Here is a 23,635-nt window from a genome sequence, read left to right on the forward strand (position 1 = left end):
GGTTAAAACAGCTTCCATTTTTTCACAATAAAACCATGAAAATAAGTTTATTTCGATCGTTTTAGCGAAGATGAAAATCAAGATTAATTGAGGGTTACCATAATTTTTACCGTACAATTTCATAGTTCATACAATGAAAAATTCGCTTTCCTAAGGATTGCATTAAAATTTTATTTATTTTTATTTTTTCAAAAAAACATCTAATTTTAACTAAAAAAATCATTCACTTATTTTATACTTTTTGAATACAAGTAATTTACAGCATTACCGCCGACCATTGTGAAATGTGGAACCTCCGATGGGATGCTGGCTTCTTCCCGTTGGCCACTAGCTGGGCTATTCAAGTGGTTCGCTGGTTCCGGCAAGGGATTGTATCCCATTTACCCGAAAAACATTGCCCAGAATGAATTTTTACCAGAATGACAAATACCCGAAATCAAACCCCAGAATGAACCATTTCCCAGAAAAAAATTCCCCAGAATGCACCATTTACCAGAAATTTTATTCCCAGAATGGATCATTTCCCAGAATTTTTATCCCCAGAATGGAACATTTACCAGAATGGCACAAACCCCAGATTTTTTCCCCTAGTATTTTTATTTGTTTTTTTTTTCTAATGAATTCTTAAATATTTCATATGATTCGAAATTAATTTTTTCAAAATGATTTTTTAAATGAAATTACGACTTTGAAATTTTCCAACTAAATTTATTTTAGAACCAAAATTGTGCTTTATTTATGGTTTGGGTACTTTAATTGATTCAATGCTTACCATGGTCCATTAAAAAACCGTTTTGGTATCCGACTCCTCACGCTGCGCGTTCGAACTTGAAAGACGTTTTGTCCTTCACGCTGTCGCGTGGCGGACGGGGCTAAGGGATCACCCCTAGCTTTCACGCAGACCTAGGAAGCCCCGGCAGACCTAGACCAATGTCTTAGGGCCGCCGCTTCCGACGGCGGGTCGGCGGCCTCCTCGGATTTGGGAGCTTCGGCGGCTTTGTGCCGCCTCAGCCCCTTCATCCTCGTTGGTTGCGGCCTTGCCGCAAAAGAATAAAGTTATAAAACCCATTTTTTTTTGTAACAATTCCTTTTTTTTGAATAATTTCTAGTAAGGATAAATGTTTTCAATTTTCTGGGAAATGGTCCATCTGGCGAAACAAATTCTGGTACATGGTTCATTCTGGTGAAAAAATTTCTGGGAAATGGTACATTCTGGTAAAAAAATTTCTGGGGAATGGTTCGTCTGGGGAAAAAAATTCTGGGGAATGGTTCTTTCTGGCGATTGGAATTCTGGGGATTTTTCATTCTGGGCAATGGTTTTCGGGTAAATGGAGTACAACCCCGGCAAGGTCTTTCCGATGGCATTTTTTCCCGATTTCACACCGGCCCAATTTGAACAGCACATTTCCGATGGTTGCCAATGATTTTCCCGTGCCGTCTTTGCCGATCGGGGGGGATTATCCGGGAGCGTAAAAACAGCCTGCCAATCGCATGTGTGGAACAGCATCTAGAAAAATAAATCAAAATAAAAAATATAGTTCTCAAAACCATTATTAGTATAAAAAAGCAACTCACCGCATCCAAAACATTTCGATGCCCGCCACCAAAACAAATTGACCGCGAAAACTTTTGCCAAAATGGCGCGCATTGAAAAATATATACACGATCAATTAAAAGTGTGTAAAATAACCAAAAGTTTACCATTGTTCGTTTTGGTTGGGATTTACATTTAACCATCACAATAAAATTATTGTTATACCGGGTATCTGTCATTTTCGTCAACTATGAAACATTTTGAATTAACTATATACTTCACGGTGACTTAAAAATTTATGGTGATTTCATAATTAAATGTGGTTGGCAGATATTTAGATACTACGATGAAGTTTACAGTTAAATTGAAAATCATTGTTCGGTTATTTTAAAACCATGGTCTTTGCTATTCTGGTTACTAATGCTGTGTATATTATACTCTTGTTCATCATTTTTTTCATCACCATCAACCATTATTTCAGATTTTAATTTCCAGCCCAACAACAACAACAATTTCCCATTAATTATATCTTACTCTATATTATTGCCATCAACTTTAAATTTTATATCTAACAAAAATGTCAACTGTTTTAAAATGAAATAATCTTGATTTCAGCTACCAGCTTGTGATTCATCAAAACTTTTCAGAGCACAAATTTTTTGTATCTCAACTTTTTTTTGTGAACATTTTGTATGCAATTGTATATTATTATATCACCCTATGTCAAACAATCAACAATTAAATGTTATAGATTTCTCGCCAAGCACAAACAGTAGTTATACAGTTATTTTCAATTTTTCTATGTTTTTAAATTTCAAATAAATTGGTCTACTCACACACCAGGTTCAGTTAATATTATGATTTGAATGGTGAGTGAGTCTAGAATAAACACACTAACCGTTTATTATTTAATCTGCTTTTAGATGCAAGTGGCCAAATATGAGCTCAAGTTTCCAATTATCTCCTAGCTATCAAATAACCTTCAACACTGAATTCTAAATTCCAGTAAAAATTTCCAGTTAAATTGAAGCTGTTTCTATACGCTTTGATTTCATCAGAAAGGGTGTTTGTTTGCGAGCCTTCGAAAAAATAGATGTTTCAATATTTTGAAATAACATTTTTATTTACATTTGAAATTATCAAAAAACAAACTAAATTTTTCCCGATTTGGAACTCAACATGTAGGGTTTCAAACGTAGAAAAAGATATAAAGCTAACTAAATGATAGATTTTTTTTTAGAATGAAAGTGGTACGTAATCATAACTAAACTTCTTTGATTTTTTCTGCGCAAAAAAAAATGAGGTTAAGTGTTATAACAATAAATAATAGTTAGAAAATTTTAAGAAAGATATAAAAGTAAGGCTGCCAGTAGAAGTACTACGCTTCTGAAGTGCTTTGTTATCTTATTTTGATCGAAGTGCTTGGAAAATTGACTCCAATAAAAAATTTGACTGCAATTTGTTTGAGAAACGCTCCTACGGAGTAGAAAATTTTTAAAATTCAAGGGTATACCAACTGGGTAAAGTTTTAAATTTTTATGAAGTTCTAGCATTTTCGAAAATTTTTACGGGTTTTTTCACGCTTGGGAGAGGGGGGGGGGGTGATCAGCCCCACTCCTTCACCAATAGGATTGCGCCTGACTGAAGATATTCGGATTGCAGGCATTGAATCGATCGAAGAGATGGCCAACAAAATCATGTCTAACAGAGGAAAATCGATGCAGTCTTCCATCGCAGAGATTCGTACTTTTTATAACTAGTTTATTTTAAGGATAGTTTTTAGTTTAAGTTTTAAAAAAGCTTTGAAGAAATGTTTTATGATAAAAGTTATCATTTCGCTAAGGACAGAACTGACAATTATTGTAAAGAACTACGCCTAGTGACGATCAAGGAACCAATTCGTTAAACACGAAACTGTCGAAGACCCCACAACTTCTTTAACAATATATCTACTCGAATTATTAATATTCGAAATATCATATAACAAACGGGGCCCAATGGGGCAGGGTAAAACAATGTGCCATCATAATCTTAAATCGGAACGGAACATTACCGCACCGCGCCCGGTGACTTTTATTTACCCAGACAACCCTCTTAAAATGGCATCCACCCCATCGCATCGCAACCCAGTCCGGTCGGTGGTAGTCCCGGGACACAAATTGGTTGTAATAAAATAACAAAAAAATAAAAGAAAAGTACCCGCCAAGGAAGGGCAAATTTACCCGGAGCCCGAAAAGGTGGGCAGGTGGGTAATGTGAGCTCGGCTGTGGGGTAAAATAATACAGACACCGAACCGGAGTGAATAGCAAGATTTTCCATTTTCCGTTTGTTTTTATTATTGTTTCGGTGTCCGATTCGCACGGACTTCATCCAATATGACGCAATCAGCAAAAATTACAATTGCATTGATTTTTTTTCGGGCTCATCGTTCGGTTGGGTCTGATTCGGTCTTTCGTTTTTTTTTACACGGATGGCGCGGTAACTTCCCTGATACATATTTGATGTGCTGGAAATTTTATTCAACCGAAGAGTTTATTTCAAACAGCTTCCAGGTAGTTGTTTACTGGCTGACTGATGAATTTAATTTTTCAATTGTTGAATAAATAAGATAAAATCACGGCAATTTTAAAGGGCGATTGATTAAACTTTTATAAAAATTTGAGCTGCAGAATTTAAAATAGAACTTCCTAAAACTATGTAAATGTATGCTATCAAAAGATTTAAATCAAAAAAAGATTAAAAAAATCTTAAGTTTCAACTTCAATAAATTGCAAAAAATGATAGACGTGTAAGGAGTATGGGTATCATTTTTCACCAGGAATACGATAAAACTTTCAACGACTCAACACGGCCCCTAATCGATGACATCAATTCATGCTTCCACCTCAGATAACAAAAAAAAGCCATTCCCTCACCCATAGCATCCGGATTTTAGTCCAGATGATTGTACCGGGGCCAGACAAGCAACTCAAAAAAAAAAAGAAATCCACTTGGAACGGGAAGTTTCTGTCGTATTGGCTTAACGTTTCCAATCGTTATTTCCCCAGCCGATATGCCAACTGGTGCCAAACTGAATATAGTCAACCGAGGCTCTTCTGGTAATAAAGTGGGAGCTTTTCTTTCTTCTTCTGCTGTTGTAGCCGGAGCGCTTCCGATGCCATAAGCTTTGCTTTGGCAAGGCCCGAGTGGATCGCTTCCTGGGAAAATGTGCAGGAATCGCAACACGAAATACAAAGCTATGGGAGAAAAAATCCACAAGACAACTCAAGTCTCTATTATATTGGGCCAATAAAGTTATCGCAGCCTTTATCATAACACATTTGGACATAAATCTTCCAGGGAACACAAACACAAACCCGAACACACCCACACACACAGACATTCGTCGCAAGTCTCATGCGATCCCAAACACTTATGCTGTTCTCGATAATCGCCTTAACGCTTCTATGACGTCCGCCCGGCTTGTTTGCCAGTAGTCTGCCTACCTCTAGGCGTACGGCTTGGACTTGAACGAGGATTCCGGAAATGGTTGGTTCTCAACACTACCTCCTACCGACTGTCAATAGGATGATGCTTCCTTCTGTCCGGCTTTGGAAATTTGAACGTTGCCGTTCTAAGATGATGATATTGTGGCGATTTAGCTGGATCGGAAATAAGAGGAACAAATGGTGGCGTTTAAATGGTCTTTATCAGTGGAGTTCTTAAGCAGTTTTAATTTGGTACTGCACTTTTTGCATGTGAATTGAGTATCGCTTACTCTTGAATCCCATGCTTATTCTTGAAATACAATTGACTTAACTCTGTTCATAGGCCTGCAACTTGACCGGAGTGCATATACATTCAATCGCAAAATTGATCGTACACACATGGTTTACCAACTCTTTTCAATTATTTGGTGTGAAAAAATAGTTCAACAATTATGATTTTGATGCACATTGATTGTTAACAGGTTTAGCTATTGATCTGATCGCCCCGATTTTGAAAAATATATTTTGTTTATTTTATAATTCAAGAAGTTTATTAAATTCCCAAATGAGAGATATGCAAAATTGATCGTACACCTTTTATTTAACCTGAAATATTTTATGTGTAAACAAGACCAATGTGGATAAGTGAAGTTTTTTTTCTCTGTGTCATGTCAACATCCAGCAGCTACTTGGGCAGTGTTTGTTTTTGTTTATTTGCTGAATTTCGAAGAGTTGTGATCAAAATGGCAAACAAGCGCAATAAAACGGACGTTGCGACGCGATCGTTGATAATAAGTACATGTTGTCGCAGAAAGTCATTGCGGGAAATAGCAGAAGCTGTCGGGAGAACCCACTCTACAGGGTGACAAAAAAGTCCGGTCACACTTTTTTGGGGTCGTCTGTAGCCTACACGTTGCATCTCTCTGGTGTCATCTATATGTCAAATGAAAGGGCTAACTTTCCTGCCTCAAGTGGCAGAGTTTCGTTTCTGTGCAGATTGTCTACATTGAGTTGTGAACCATGGCAGAGTTAAGAGCAGCTGTTATCGCTGCTCGGTTGGCGCGCAGATCACGCGCAGATGAGATTATTTTTTCGGACGGGAAGTTGTTCGTTTTGGAGCAAACAGTCAATCGCCAAAATGATCGAGTATGTAGTGTGAGCCTCCAGCAAGCTCCTGCGGACAAGCTGAACGTTTCCCGGTTCCAAAATAAGACGTCAGTGATAGTTTGGGGAGCCATTTGCAAGAGAGGTAAACTGTCCCTTTTTTCATCGATAAAGAGGTTAAAATCAACGCAGCGTACTACCTAGACACGGTTTTGTAGAAAAATGTTCTGCTTCAAGCTGAACTATTGTTTGAAGACGATTACTACTGCTTCCCGCAAGATGACGCCCCATTCCACACCGCGAAGGTTGTTCAGGCGTGGTGTGAGGAAAACTTGACCGATTTAATTTCGAAGAATGAATGGCCTCCGTCGTCTCCGGATCTGAATCCACTTGATTATTTCGTGTGGGGATACATGATGTCGTAGCTGAACGCATATAAAATAACAAATTTGGAGCATTTCAAGCGAGTTATCACGAAAATCTGGGACGAGGTACCGATGGAGCACGTGCGCGCCGCTTGCGACGACTTTCCGAGACGTCTGAAGCTGGTTCGATCAGAGAAAGGTGGTGTAATTCCGAGATATCGTCTGTGAAGTATCTTTATGAGTTACTGAATAAAGCTACACCCATAGAAGAGGTTGCAAAAATCCAATGCCTATTTAGCACATCTCTGTGCCGATAATGCGCTGAAATGTGCACTGTGCCGAAGATGATATCTTTGAAAAACCGTAACTGGCATAAGGACTCGGCTCCCAACTAAAATGATGCATGACCACTACATTCAAGCAAAACAAGAAACACATTTTATGGGATTTCGTTCCTATTGGATAATTCATCCCAGAAACAAGAAAATAAAAATATAAACCACAGCGCACCCGTAGGGAGAATCGAACTCAAATCACTAACAAAATGGTCTTGCCAGACCGACATCTTAACCAGTGTACTATTTGAGCTTCATGCAGGAGGAGGGATATTTGTCATAGGCATTCTGCCACCGATCAATCACAAAAGAAACGCACGACAGTGGCTTCCCGGCGTTTGGCCTCCTTTCAAGGTATTCATTTGTCTTGCGATGGAAACGGGAAAGGGAACGGGAGTGGAGGAAACGGGAAACATATTGAATGAGAACTGTGCTTTGCTTACTGCCTGCTATTACATACACACGCTACATATACACAGCTACTAAAGCCGGGCAGCTTGGCCGGTACTTGTTTGCCGGTGAATTGAAGGAATATATTCTTGTTGCTTTTGCTACATACACACGCACAGCTTAGCCGTGGTTGTTTGCCGGCGAATTGAATTGAAGGAATGTTTTTTTGTTGTTGCCTTTACTGCATACACACGCACAGCTCGGCCGTGGTTCTTGGATTGAAGGGATTGAATTAGGCTGATGTCATGCTGAAGCAACTAGCAACGCGACCTACAACGCAACGTTCACACGACTAACCAGCTCTCATTTGATCTCCATGGAAATCGCGCAGACCTGTCATACTGGTCGCTTTGTATAGCGCGACCAATCTGATGCCAATGTGTTTAGTAGCGCGACTAGTAGGAAATCCAATAGGAATATTATTTTTTTCTCGATTTGAAGCAGTGATTCCGGGTTTTAAGCACAATAGTACGAAGATCTGTCCGAACTTGTGATAATAAACTAAAAAATATCTTAATCGGCGAGAAAATTTTCATGAATTCTTAGTTCCGGCAAAAAAAACAAGGAATTTTGTCGGTTCAAATTTCGGCATTCTTGCAATCCGGGTCGTGATTTGATGAGTTTTTGATGGCTCCCGAAAGAAAGGAGACGATTCAAAGCATTATCAGATGTAGAGAAGTGATGATTTGTAGGGAATTTCAAAGTCACAGGTCGCGCCAGCATGACATACCAATGCGTTGCAACGCAATCTTATTGGAACGTTGCGTTGCGTTGCGTTGCTAGTTGCTTCAGCATGACATCAGCCTTAGGCTGCCGAAATTTGAACCGACAAAATTCCTTGTTTTTTTGCCGGAACTAAGAATTCATGAAAATTTTCTCGCCGATTAAGATAGTTTTTAGTTTATTATCACAAGTTCGGACAGATCTTCGTACTATTGTGCTTAAAACCCGGTATCACTGCTTCAAATCGAGAAAAAACAATGTTCCTATTGGATTTCCTACTAGTCGCGCTACTAAACACATTGGCATCAGATTGGTCGCGCTACACAAAGCGACCAGTATGACAGGTCTGCGCGATTTCCATGGAGATCAAATAAGAGCTGGTTAGTCGTGTGAACGTTGCGTTGTAGGTCGCGTTGCTAGTTGCTTCAGCATGACATCAGCCTTAGAAGGATGTTTTTGTTGTTGCTTTTGCTACATTCACACGCACAGTGCTCGGTTCGCTGGCTGCCTGGTGTTGGCCGGTATTTATTTCCATCCTTCTTCGTCTTGTGATGCGATAGGGAGGGACGTGAAAGCGTTTTTATTTTGTTTCTTTCAGACATACGCAATTCGGTTAACTTGGGAGATTAATGCTTGTGGGAGTAAATCGAATCAGCACCGATCGCGTTATCTTCTTGTACCAATGATGCTATGTAATTGACTACACGCCATTGGCACAGAGGCTGAATTTTGGGTGTATGAAAGAAAGATTCAGATTTTCTTCTTATTCTTTGAAATATTGAAATTTTCCTGTGTGACTGGACTTTTTTATCACCCTGTATAGTGCAGTACATCATCAAGAAGTGGAAATACGAAGGAACCGTGAAAAATCTCGCTGGACGAGGACGAATACGCATCATGACTCCTACAGATGAACAGGTAATTGTGCGAACTCTGAAAAGGAAACCTAAAACAAGTATTCCGGAACTGGCCACTGCACTGAAGTAGTTGGGACCATTGGAAGATCTGTCAGCGTAGATACTGTCCAGAGGGTACCGCACAGGAGCGGTTCAAGAGGTCGTGTAGCCCGTAAGAAGCCCTTTATCTCAAAGGTAAATATGAAAAAAACTACTGGAGTTCGGTAAGGCTAATGTTAATAAGCCTATAGAGTTCTGGAATAAAGTTCTATTTACCGACGAAACAAAAATAAACCTTTTCGGATCGGATGGACGGCAAATGGTGTGAAGAAAACCTGGAACGGAGCCTCAGCCTAAGAATTAGGTTTCAACTGTAAAATACAGTGGCTGCAAACAGATTTTGTGAGGTTCAATGTGGGCCTCTAGACCTGGAACCAAGGAATTCATTGACTAAATGATAGACAAGATGGGCTATTTGAACATCCTCAAGCGTAACCTGCAGCCTTCCGTGGATAAATTGAGTCTACCTCGTGATTACTACTTCCAACAAGGCAATGACCCGAAACATAGCGCTATTGTTGTACGGGAATGGTTGCTGTTATACAGCATCACCCTAAACATCTCAAAACCCCTCCGCAGCCTCCCGATCTGAACCCGATAGAACACCTCTGGTGGGAGGTCAAGAATCGCCTGAATAATAAAATTCATAGGAACAAGGCAGAACTCAGAACGGCGATAAGGAGATTTGGGAGAACATTCCATCTAGTGTGACCAAAACCCTCGTTGAATCGATGCAACGACGCTTGCAAGCAGTGCTAGATGCCAAAGGTGGTCATACCAAAAACTAAACGAGTGGTTTCTTGATATTTGTTACTTGCTATGAATTGATTTTTATTTTTATTTTAGGGAAAACCAGTACTGTACGATCAATTTTGCCACGCTTGAAATGGTGTTTTTTTGTTCTTTTTTTAAATATGAAGTGAAAATGTAAACAATGTGTATGGTTCTTTTCACAGGTAAAGAGTAAAATGGAGGTATTTTTCAATGGATTAAAGTTGTTCTCAATTATTTACTGTTGAACCCCGAAAAACTCAAAATTGAAGAATGAATAATGGGTGTACGATCAATTTTGCGATTGACTGTATAACAATTTCTTTAACACTAAACATACCGACACTTTGTATTAATCTATTTATACCGCCGCACTGTGGGGCAGAACCTATGAATGTTGTATCAAAATCTCATTTTTCATTTCTCGGATAAAATTTTCATCCATTGGCGCCTTTCAATTTTTTGTTCTTGAGCTTAACCACTCGCTGCAGAAGCTAAAGGCACATATTCTAAAAAGCTCGCAGGTGGTATATTTGGTATTTCATCCCAGGATTCAACTAGATGACGCTTCAGAACTTCCAACCCGTCATTTTTTGTAGAGTAGACTTCGGACTTCTGAATACCCTAGACAACCAAGTCCATAGAGTTCAGGTCCGGCGAACTCCCCAACCACTGCGTACTCGAAATTAACCCTCCAACAAAAATTTCGCACACAAAAATTGGGACCTCTTTCCTTCGTAAGCCAATGCGAACTTGCGGAGTCCTGCTGAAAAACCACCAACCAAACCCGAAATAGGGACGTGTCCACAGTTTGAGGACGTTTTTTTTTTTCGATATGTTAATTGATTGATCTACACCTCTTCAGGGTGTTCGGTTGATCTTCACCAGGAAAGTACGGTTGATCCCGACCCAGACCTTCAACAATGCAAGTTTCTATCACCTGGTGGCCTTTAGGCAGCTGCAGACCTGCTGTTCGGGTAGCCTGCCTGTCTCCACGTTGCAAAGGACCGAGTAACCTTAACTACTCAACCAAGGTGAAAATGTGTAACAAGTTCAATCTTGACACGTACAGCAGTGATGGTGGTAGACCACTTTACAGAGGAAAAGATTCACATATTGAATCAAACGTTGTGGAATTTCAAGTAAAACATCCGGCGGGGTTTTACGAGGAAACAGCTAAGATAAGAGACCTGCTGTTCGTGAGAATCAATTTCGGAATCCTTCAGCAAATTACTCCTTTTTTTCCGGTAGATTCAAGCTCAAAGCTGCTATTATTTTTTATTGTTAAAAATATAAGTTATCTAAATATTTCGATTCTAACTTCCATAATATCCTTTCTGATTTAATTTATTTCACGAACAGAATACAATATTAGTAAGCAAAATTCTCTAAATCTATAAATTCATTAGTTGGTAAGTGGAAATGGAAAATATTTTTTATATATTACTTTTAAGTGTTTTACACAACGTGTAGAAATCCTGCTTCTAATATGATGAGTAATGGTCGACACGAGAGACTTAATTTTTATCGGCCACGATGGCAGCTTGGAGATCGCTGAGTTAATAGCAAAGACCAGTGTTGCTAATTGCGCGCAACACCTGCATTACCGTCAAACGGGGCAACATGCAACAGCGGGGTTCGATGCAACATTTATATAACACCGCACTGAATCAATTTTTAATTTAATGTTTTGTAATAAAGTTATCTTTTAATGATAACAAAATGATGATGACCTAAATTCTCTCAACCTAAGTTAATTTTTTCAAGTTTGTTATTTTAATATAAAATTTTATGAAACGTGCAATAAATGTACAAATTTTAACATTTTTTGATTCCGAAAAAAACTTTACTCATTATGACGGATTGGCTTGATAATATAACCTTTAAACATTTTACTGGTTACCTCATGCTATACCATCACTGTTGGTGTAAAAATATTTTTCCAACAATTACCCAATTTTTTTAAATAAATATTTTCATAATTCAGTTAGGTGTCTGGGGTAAAATGCAAATAAAAGAAAACCTTGTTAATCTCGTTTCCATGTGCTGGAATATGAATGTTTTGCATCATGCGATTGTAAACATTAAAATTTCATTCATCCAAACATTTATTTTTATGATTTCAGTTTTTAGAATTTTTCGTAGTAATAATGAACCCCTAAATGTATGCAGCATCCTTATTTTCAGAAAAAATTTAAAAATTAGTTTTTACAGACCAAAAAAATACTGCAATTGGTGTTGTCGTGCGTAATGGTCTTTAAGGCATCGCAAATATTTAAAAAGCTATGCATTTTCATACGTGTTCATAAGATTTTTCATTAAAAACAAAGTTTGTTGCAAGTTACCCCATTTTCTAAGGAGGGTGAAAATCGCATGTTTTAAGAAAATTAAAAATAACTTAAGAAACCAATAATTTTTCTAACTACGCCAATTTGATATCTCAACATCGTTAAATTTTTGATGCATAAAGGGTAGGATTAACTGTGAACATTAGTTTTATAGAAGCCATTGAAGTTGAAAATTGTTGCATGTTGCCCCAGTGGACGGTACGTCTTTATAGGTGATCTTTCTGGTTAGAAAAATCTATGGTTCTGTTTTTTTACAGACAGCTGTACAGCGACGAATCCATCGGTAGAAAACACGATATTCTTTAAATTTTCCATGCGGCCCGCGTAAGCTGCGCATTGCCTCTTTTCACGCTTTCTTGCTTTTATGCTACCAGGAGGTCTTGAAACTTTAGGACCTTGAAAGGCTTGGTCTAAAGATCATCTTTCAAGACCCGACGGCTATTTTGATCCGGTATTTTAAAATCTATCGCAAATTTTGTGTTACTACGCCAAGAAATTCGCTCTGGGTGCATCTTGATGATCTTCACCATGGTAGGTGTCGCCACTGTAGCTTGACGATCCCCACTATACTATACTTGAATACATCCGATCTCCAGGTATCTTCCAAGTGCGAGCCAAAATAAAAATACATACACTCATTGGACAACTCACGAAATATATATCTTTCTACCGTTTCACAGCCTGGAAGGTTCGAGGACTACTTTTACAAAAAAAAAAAAACACTTACAAAATCAACAAAAATATCCTCTGACATCTTAGACATAATGTTAACAAGGTGAAAAGGTGTCATCTAACTCCGTTTTGTATACTTCGTAATAATCATTCCTAAAGTTATCGTAAAGTGTCGTTAATAAAACTTATAAAAAAAAATAAAATTCCTAAAGTTATGTAGCAGTTTAATTGCCGGACCCTGTAATTATATTTTTGGAAACGAGATTGATGGCCCATCTCAAATCTATCAAAGATTTTAGAAAAATCGATTTTTTGAGCAACTTGTTATTCAACTTTTTGTGAGGCATGTTTATCATGAAATTTAAACTTTTTTCTCAGTAACTTGTTCTTGGTATGAAAGCCTAATGTTTAGTGTGGGTTTTTTTTTTAACTATTAGCTTAAATAACACCATAAAATTTTACTTAACTAACTCAAAAATTAAATTCCTTACATAACTGATTTCATTTTAGTCAATATAGGATATTATTGTGGAGCTAATGTGAACATTTAATTTTTTTTTCTAAACTTTTCCAAAGAAATATACAAGAACATACAATAAATTGCAAACAGGTTTATGAACAGCTTTATAATTCATCAGTATATTTAAGTAGGGTTAGTTGCCCTACTTTGGACCCATTAAGCGGTGGTTTTGAAATAATCATGTTTTTCTCACGAATGGACGGGAAATTTATATCCTTCAGGAAGTTCATGTATAAGTACTGATCTTATCTGCAAGTTTCAATGAAAATTTTCAACATGGGTTTCGCCATTATTGAGAGATTTGCAAAGATATGGATGATTTAAATTTCCAACTTTGAACCTACTGTTCCTATTTTGGTACTGGACCGGTTCCTTTCATTGGACCTAGAAATAAAATTTCTATAAAAAGTTTCATTTTTCGAAAATAAACAAACAAATTTATTGTTAATGTAATCTTCAATCAATTACTATCAAAAAACAGTATTACAGCTTTTTAATATTAAAAAAACTAAAATTTCTGTTATGAATATCACAAACACTTTCATTCCCCGTCAGCTCTATCAGCAGAACGATAGCTGAAACTTGATTGTGTTTACTTATTTATAGTTTATTTGCGTAAATCTGGCAAAAATGTTGGAAATATTCGATATTTGTTCTGAATTATGCTACAATTATAAATTCGCAACATTGTTGATTTGTTGGTTTTGATACAAAGATTTTCTGATGTCAGGTCTAAACATGGAACATCAAAGGCGAATGTTTCCTATATTTGGACCCTTTGCAATTTTTCCGAGTTTTCCAATGATTTTCATGAATTTTTGGAAAAAGTGGTAGTATGAGTCATATTCTTCACAGTGAGAGTAATTTCCCTTTAAGCTTTGGCTTGGACAGTAAAAATTCGTGACTTTTTCTTAAACACTCTAATTTCTCAATACGCGCCCCACTAAATGAGCTGTCTGATTTACCACTGATGAAGAGGTACATTTCTAAAAACGTTGAAAACTTTTTCAAAAAGACTTTCAATGGCAAAAAAACGGTATGGTAGGGTTCAGGAAGAATAGGAGTTCATTGTGTGCATAGGAATATCTTTATTTTATGCCAGCAAAATGAATTATTTACAATTTTCGGCATTTTAGGACTAAAGTAGGCTCTAGGTCCAAAGTAGGAGCACTCACCCTATTTTTATTATTTTTTTTTTACCTTGTACTTTTTTGCACAAATCGAGAAAACCATTTTAAAAGGCTCAGTGAGAATGAAATCGTGTGAAGCTGCGCACCAGCTTCCAACTTTGACAAGCTGCCATTTCTCTCTCGATTGATATTTTTTTATAAAAATTTCATACAATCTAGTTCAACTGTCCAACAAACGCTCTGCAAAACTTGAAGTCTTTACAAAAACGGAAAATAAAGATACAGCTATTTCCGTAAAAAAGGGAAATTTAGAATTGCTGCAATTTTCATTGAAAATTGAAATAAAGTTGTAAAAATTTTTGATCTAATACCAAGTTTCGTCAAAATCGATGAACGTGATCAAAAATGATGCCGAGTAGAAAATGAGGTTCATTATCGCCCAGCAGACGATTTCACTCATTTTTGGACGTATGTTTGGATGGAAAACATCGTAATCCATGTGTTCTTGGAATTTTCTTGTATGGTTATTACGATTAGTTTTTTATTCAATTTCAATATTTTATTCAAATCCGAATTTATTCCGAATTTTTAATTAGGGTTAGTTGCCCTAAATTGGACCCTTTATGCGGCGGTTTTTAAATAATCACGCTTTTCTCATAAACAAACGGGAGCTTTCTATCTTTAAAGAAATTTATTTATAGTTCATTATCTTATCTACAAGTTTCAATGAGAATTTCCAACATAGGTTTCGCCTTTATTGAAAGATTTGCATAGATATTGATGATCAAAATTTCCATCTTTAAACGTACTGTTCCTATTTTGGTACTGTACTGGTACCTTCAATTGGACCTATATTTAAAATTCTTATAAAATATATGATTTTTCGAAAATAAATAAACAAATTTATTAGAAGTGTTGTAAAAGAGCTTTTCTTTGATTTGTGCGAGGCCATGGTCAAAAACGCACTTTAACTTAAACAACAACGCCATCAACTTGAAAGACAAATATTGATAGATTTCATCTTGCATATATTCCTAACACAAACATTATTAGTATAATTTTGGCTCACGTGTCATCCTATGATTTCAACTCGTCGCATGCAATTCCTCCGATGATATTCTCCTTCTGTGCGTCGACTGCCTTGGCGAACCTAACAGGATCGGGCACCGGACTTCCGGATCCTGCCGGTGATATTGTCCTTCTGTGCGCCGACTGCCTTGGCGAACCTAACAGGATCGGGCACCAGACTTCCGGATCCTGCCGGTGATGTGCTCGTTAGTGACCTGCGTAGAAGCCCAGCAGGCTTCGTTCCGACACGAAGAGTCTCGCGGTGGCGATTCACCAATACGTTCGGCAAAGTGCTGCTGACATGCAATTGTATCCAGTCCAAAGAGTTTCCGTGCATCTGAGTTCCGTCTTCCGCGGATGTGTGGTATCGACCCGGCAAGTGTTCGGGCTCTGGAAGTCCGGATTGAGAAAGTCTCGTTCGTGGTAAAAGAAACTGGTTTTCCCTCGTGGAAAGGACCCCTGCCAGTGACGTGTTTCGTGTGCGACCAAGTCCCCGAACTGCAACTGCTGGTAGAAGATAAGCCGTAGAAAAAAGCCCTGTTGGCGATGCCCAATTTGTTTCATCTAATTTATGGTATTTTAGTTTTTCGGTCTTACCCAAAGGAAGGGGGGAGCTTTTTCTGGCATTTAACACGTGGAAGTTTGTCGTGTGTAAATCAGCCAGTGGGAGAGAGATAGACGTCAGCTCCTTGCCGATTGGTCCTTTGAGGTTAACTTACCGATCAATCTTGGGGTGGCGTAAAAGCTGAGTTGCTTAGTCAGCTAACATGCTGGTTTGCTTGCACCCCGTCTTGATTATATTGACGGCAATCGTGCCTCCGGCTCCGATGGATTGACCTGCCAATGGTTATTTCATGATTAACATGAGCTTTCTGACATGATCATAAAATGCCAATGAAAATTTCATTCCGCTTGGAATGCCTACTCACCAGCAGTTGTGGGCGAAGGTATTAATTCGGTCTAGGGCCCAAGTATCCGCGGCCTTCTTTTTTAGCCGTGATTCCGTCACGGTTTTCTAAAGCTGGATGTTTCGTCGCTAAACACGTGCACTTTTTGGTCCGCTGTGTAGGAACGGCACTTCCAGACCTGACACGTCACTTTTTTTTCTTTTTCACACTCTGGCGAAAAACTAGCTTGTGTGTTGATACTGTTTGCGCTGCTTGGCGAGGGGTACCTTCAATTTCAGCTAAACATGTCCACACTGTGGGGACTTGGTAGCCAATTTCTTTCCGTGGTTTTAATGAATGATAAATGCGTGCTGAATATATGCATAAAAACAAAACTGTTACAGTGTAATCTTTAATTAAATACTACCATAAAAAATATTACAGCTTTTTAACGGCTAAAAAAACTTACGTTTCTGTCATGAATATTTTAAACACTTTTACTCCCCGTCAGCTCTATCAGCAGAAAAATAGTTCAAATTTTTATATGTCTACTAACTTATAGTTTATTTGCGTAACGCTAACAAAAAATGTAAGATATGTTCAATATTGGTTCTGAATTATGCCCCAATTGAAAATTCGCACTTCTGTTGATTTGTTTGGTATTCACACAAAGTTTTAGTGATGTTAGGTCTAAAAATGGAACATCAAAGTCAAAGTCACCTATATTTGGACGCTTTACAAATTTTCCGGGTTTTCCATTGATTTTCATTTATTTTAGCAAAAAAAAGGTAATCAGGTTCATATTCTCCATAATGAAAGTAATAACCCATTAAATATTGGCTTGGACACTGAAAAAACGTGATTTTTCCTTATTTCCTCTCATTTCTCAAAACGCACCTCACTAATTGAGCTGTCTAATTTACTACTGAATAGGAGGCATATTTTTAAAAACGTTGAAAATTTTATGAGAAAGACTTTTTATGGCAAAAAGCGGCATGGAAGGATTCAGGAAGAATAAGAGTTCATTGTGCACATATTTAGCAGCATCTTTATCCTTTGCAAGCAAAATGAATTATTTACAATTTTCGGCATTTTAGGACTAAAGTAGGAGCACTCACCACCTATTTCCTGGAAATCGTTAAATCTTTTCAACTTTTGATTTTGTTGAGTTTGAAAAAATTTTTCATCATTTATTCTTAAGAAATATGAAATTTGATGCGTTTTAGGTAAATAAAGACGTAAAGTTGAATGAAGAAACGTGATTTTTTACACAAAACTTAAAGATAAAAATTGTTGGAACCACCTGATGGATTGAGTGTTTTCTAATCTTTAATTTTTAGAATTTTCAAACATGTCATTTTTTATTTCGTTTTGTAGTTTATAGTTAAGAAAGGTGAATTTAACCGACGTATATTTTCAATGTTGTGCCTTTCAAAAATGAATTCTAATATATGTATAGCTAGAATATCATCAACTAAACAATTAGATAGCTTTTTTATCGTGAACATTTCACCTCAAGACATCAAACCTCTATGAGCTGATTTAAAAAAGTAACGAGGTTTTGTCCAGCACAAAGCCTGTTCTGCCCCACTGTGCCCTGGGGTCAAATGAGCCCTAACACCTTTTCCGCTAAAATTCACTTGTTTGTCAACCGATTTTTATAAAACTAATAGTTTCGGGAAGCTTGTAACGTAACTAAAATATGATTTTAAAACAATATTCAGCTACAATCCTTTATATGAAAATTATTCAAAATCTTAGAAAAAAATTCCGAAAAAAAACAAGCTTCGGGAAAAGGCTGTAAGTCAGTTATTGGGTGCTCGAAAAAAAAATCATTTAGCGCTAGAAAAAGCTGAAGTTAGAAGCTATATGTTGCTTATATGGAAATAGGGAATTAACCGTAAAACTGTTTAAGTCACAGTGGATTTTTTTCTTGAAATGAGAATTAAAAGGTTGACGTAATTTGTGACATTTTGGCATCTTTTTTTTAATATGTCTTTATTAGTCTTATAATCATTACAATTAAGTTACATTATTAAAGTAAATTTAGTGTTCAGATCAATTATGATCAGTTCAACTCTTTAATTAAGTAAATATTAAACATTGTTTATTTGATTTAAATTTGCTAGAGCATTAAATTATTTGATTTGTAATATATTTCTGAGTTACGTCCTGATCGAAATAGTATGTCCGTTAAATCCCTTGCCATAACAGACTCAAGCTTAAAGTATCAAAAGCTATCTTTTCGACGCTTGACGCGACATCTCTCAGTCTCTAGAGGCAACCGCGCTAGGCTTCCGAGCTTCTTAGTTGAGTTCCACAGGCGATCTCATTCAATTTTGCAACCGACTAAACGAGTTTGCAAAAAGAGGCTACGTGGTAAAAAAATTGCAAGTACCTACCACCAATGTCCTTGAGAAAAAAAATAGAAACGGACAAAAGCCCATGAGTTAGGGATTCTGGAATGCGATGTGACACACACAACTGCCGAGGGCTCTGCCCTCGATTGCAGCGACTTAGCTTGGGGTAGGGGTTAGCTAATCGTCGTCGATTATCGCAGCCTCATTTGGTAGAACTCGCTCGGCGGTGAAGATCAGGGCTCAGCACTGTGCCAGAGCCTTAGCCATTGCACGAAACTGTAAGTGCAATCACGTGCAAATATATGCCAGTCTGAACATGTGGAGTGCTTAAACTAATTATATTTGTTTTATTCTAAATACGTGCTTAGGTTGATTAGTTGTCTGCAAGTACGTTCGTAGGCAAATAAGTGTTGCTCCGATCTTGAGCGCATGGCAGAAGCCCAGATTAAGTAAGGTCTAAGTTCCATCCGTCTATCAAATTGAAACTAAATTATAAAAATGTTTAGGTGACCAAGTGGGTGATTCGAAGAATTACACAAAGCCGCCGAAGTGTGGAGATAACGAGTATAGTCAGCAAGTAATATTTTAGGTGTATAATATTACCTTATGTCGAACTAATTAACCCGTTGAACACAGCCATCCCATCGTTCAACGTGGGCGTTTGCTGGGAGCTGAAGGTCACATTCATCGCTCAGACTGTGGCGATGTTGATCCTGTGAAGTTGGCAAACAACATCCTTAGTCAACTGTGGAACACGTGTTTCTACTAATCAAGCATCGACCGAGCTATCGCTACCAATAGCTGGAGAGCCGTCAAAAGGTGGTAGGAAAAACCGCTACTCTCCCTGTGGTCCAGTGTAGAAACCGGGTTCTCTTGGTCACTTCCGGCGAGCCTTCAAGCAAATGGTCGCCACGTGCTGCTCGCTACAGTTTCTTCGAAGCAATCAACCATCCAGCGTTACGGTTTAGCCAAGATCACAACCACCTCGCGCATGCGGTGGCTTGGCTCATTGTTCTGATTCTGGAGCCAAAGAATCAGCAGGTTTGGAACCCACGGCACACCACATCACAAGGTCAGATTAGATGTAAGAAGATTGTATTTAACTATTAGGAGCTAAGAATATTTCGTGACGTCACATAGGGAATGAGGATCCATTTGAATACAGTTGTTAAAATCATTCCAAATTTTGTTATGCTCTAGAGTGTTTGGGTTTTGTTTGAATCCGTTGACGATTATACCATTTTGGGGTTGTAAGGTTTGATTGTGTCGCAGGGTTTTGGGTGTCGCATCAATTTCCAGAAATTTTGAAGTTTAGGGCCGCAACTCGGTTGGTCGGTTGGATTATTGAATGTTGATCTAGTAGTTCTTAACTGTAAGCCCGCCTTGAACTGAGTCTCAATCCGGGACGGAAGACACGCATCGACAGCCTCTTGGGTTTCCGAGAGTGGCGCTTAAGCTGTTGACAGCTCGGGTACACAAACATTCGTTACAGATTTATAGGAGAATATTCTGTAGAGCAAAAAAAATTGTATAAACTTAATCCTAAATCCTAGATCCTAAAAACTTACTTAATTGTAAGGAGAACAAATCTCTGCGATGGAAGACTGCATCGATTTGCCTCTTAAGTTGGAGATGATGTTGTTGGCCATCTCTTCGATCGATTCATTTACAGAACCTTGTTCTGAATCCTCTGGATGGCTTTCTTCTTCGTCGCGCAGCAGCTAGACCAAATCAGAACTGCATACATTATCGCTGGTCGGAACAGTTGTTTGTAGATAAGATTCTAATTTCGCAGACACAACTTGGATTTCTTGATGATGAGAGAATAAAGAGATTTAGTGTATTTATTACATTTAGATTGAATATCTTCAATGTGATTTTTAAAAGTAAGAAGCTCTTGGTTTATGGGGGAATAATATAAGTTGAGTTTTGGAAGCGTTAGGAGAAATTTTCCACATTTTCAAGTAATTCAAAAAGGAATTTAAATTTTGTTGCAATCTACTGCGTACCACCCGTAAATTCCGACCTTTGGCTGAAAGCAAAGTATCATCAGCAAATAATCTTTTACCTTTCCTTCTGGTACATCAGGAAGATCAGAAGTAAAAATATTGTATAAAATTGGCCCAAGTATACTGCCCTGAGGGACACCAGCTCTAATGGGTGTCCTTTCAGAGCATGAATTTTGATAGCTTACTTGTAAGGTTTGGCTAGTCAAATAATTTTGAATAATTTTGGTGAGTTTTACAGGAAAATCAAATAGAGCTAATTTAGCTACTAAACCTTTGTGCCAAACATTGTCAAAAGCTTTTTCAATATCAAAAAGAGCAACACCAGTTGAATAACCTTCAGGTTTGCTAGCGTTAATCAGATTAGTTACACTCTAAAGTTGATGTGTAGTAGAATGTCCATGACGAAAACCAAATTGTTCATCAGGGAAAATAGAATTCTGATTAATGTAAATCATCATTCTATTCAAAATAACTCTCTCAAATAGTTTACTTAAAGAAGGAAGCAAACTAATTGGTCGATAACTTGAAGGCTCTGAACACTTTTCCCAGGTTTCAAAATTGGAGTTTCTTTGGCATTTTTTTCCATTTATTGAGAAAATAAGCCAAGTGGAGACATTTATTGAAGGTTTTGACTAAAAATTCAAAATGCTTTCAGGCAAGTTTTTAATAAGAATGTAAAATCCCATTTCCATGGAGCTTTCAATTTTTGAAATTTTTTGATAATCTATTTAAGTTTATCAATATTTGTCTCGCCAAAACTTTCAAATACATTTGGCTTGGAAATAATATTACCAAATTTAAGGGAAATTTGAACATCAATTGGACTTACAACGTTTCAATTAAAATCATGAGATAACTCAAATTTATGGGCTTATTTTAGAGCTTTTTCTGCATTATTTAAATCATCGAAATTTGATTACTTTTTCCTTTTTTCCTACGGCCGGTATACCACATACGTTTTTTGAAATCAACAAACTTTAAAAATAAATATTACTACCAATTATAAAAATTAAAAATTGCTCTATTCCAGGACGACCGCAGCCCGATGTGCTCTGGTTCATCAACGACAACCTGGTGGACAACCAGATCGAGCAGAACACCGGCAACGTCATCGAGAATCGGCTCCTGTGGACGTCGGTTCAGAGGCACCATCTGCACTCGGTTTTCACCTGCCAGGCCCGGAACACCAAGCTGATGCCGCCGCGGATCAGCAAGTTCACCCTGGACATGTACCGTGAGTATCAGAGATTTAAAGGAAAAATAGAGGAAAGAATTGATCAAATGTGCGACAACAATCCTTTTAATATTAGTATAACTTACATTTTGTGAAACAATGACTTTGTCCTAAGTACAAAATAATCAGAAAAATTAAAAAAAAAGCACAAAAGTCCTCTATCTTCAGAAAAAAAACCATTCAAGTACATTTGATTGCTTATCCTTTTATCAATGATTGGAAAAATACCTTACCATTCTTCCAATTTCTTTCCATACTGTTGCCCTCCTTGTCAGAAAGCGTTGCAATAAACCTAATCTTCTAGATAAACCCGGAAACAGGATATTAATCTTCTCGAGTGTCATGCAATCTACCTGTCCCTTTGGCTTCGATTAACTTCTTTCACATACTGTTGCTGCACGAATGCAAAATGCCAAACGACAACCAATTTAAATAATTGGTGCAATTTGCCTTCAAAGTCGATTCATGCATCCAATCTAAGCTTCATCTTTCCCCATCTTCGTTTTTCAAACAGTTAAACCCCAATCGGTGAAGATCCTGAACTCGACCCTGTCCCTGGCCGCCCACAAGGAGTACCGGATAGTGTGTCAAACGAGCGGAGCCCGGCCGGATGCTGTAATATCGTGGACCAAGGGCAAAAAGTCGCTGAAACGCTTCAAGGAGCACGTGATCCGCAATACCACCTACTCGGTGCTCAGCTTGGTGCCGACGGTCGAGGATGATGGCCGGCTACTGGGGTGCCGGGCGGAGAATCCCAAAGTTCCCGGGCTCTATCTGGAGCAGTTCCAGAACATCAGCGTACACTGTGAGTAATTTGAGTTTTTAACGTGAGTTTTTTTTTTCGGTGGTGTTTTCGGTGGAGGATTCTTTCCGGAAGGAAACTTTTAAATGGGGTGATACGGGAGAAGTTTTCAAAAGAAATTATTTCGCTATCCATTGGAGTCAACTATTCGAACAGTGTATCTGATCAACCATATTTCATTACCCAATCAATTAAAAAGCTTGCTACAAAACTCGATTTTTGACGTAGAATAACGTCTCACGGCAACACTAAAGGACGGCTAATTAAAATTGGCGGACGGATTTTGCGTTACGAAAATAGCTTCATTAAAGGACATCGTTTTTATAAGACGGCTGGTGGTTAAAAACGCAAAAGTATGTAAATGAAATTCTTACATCCTTAAAAATATCACCAAATATAGTTAGAAATATGAAAAAAAGTTTGGCATTATTAACTCAGAATCAATTATTTTTGCACTTATCAGCATTTGGCTCTGAGGTCTTCAAATATAAAATAAATATTGAGTTAATTTTGAAAGTTTTGTCTAATAAAAAAAAACAGATTTAAATTTAAAAAAAATATCACAGTAATTTAATTGTGAAATTGACAAAAATGACACAAATGACAAAAATGCCAAAAATGACAAAAATGACAAAAATGACAAAAATGACAAAAATGACAAAAATGACAAAAATGACAAAAATGACAAAAATGACAAAAATGACAAAAATGACAAAAATGACAAAAATGACAAAAATGACAAAAATGACAAAAATGACAAAAATGACAAAAATGACAAAAATGACAAAAATAACAAAAATGACAAAAATGACAAAAATGACAAAAATGACAAAAATGACAAAAATGACAAAAATGACAAAAATGACAAAAATGACAAAAATGACAAAAATAACAAAAATG

The 23,635-nt window shown here is 37.5% G+C and overlaps 1 protein-coding gene across 1 annotated transcript in view; it reads left to right on the top strand.

Annotated features, from left to right (window-relative positions):
* The window catches only part of LOC129744096 (nephrin-like), a 457,247-nt gene that overhangs the window by 404,639 nt on the left and 28,973 nt on the right, over window positions 1-23,635 (top strand). Inside the window, exons 7-8 of the mRNA XM_055736459.1 lie at window positions 21,730-21,933; window positions 22,448-22,738. Of these exons, the coding sequence (XP_055592434.1) occupies window positions 21,730-21,933; window positions 22,448-22,738 (495 nt within the window). The remainder of the gene's footprint in view (window positions 1-21,729; window positions 21,934-22,447; window positions 22,739-23,635) is intronic.

This window comes from Uranotaenia lowii, chromosome 2, assembly GCF_029784155.1.
Source record: "Uranotaenia lowii strain MFRU-FL chromosome 2, ASM2978415v1, whole genome shotgun sequence".
Taxonomy (NCBI): domain Eukaryota; kingdom Metazoa; phylum Arthropoda; class Insecta; order Diptera; family Culicidae; genus Uranotaenia; species Uranotaenia lowii.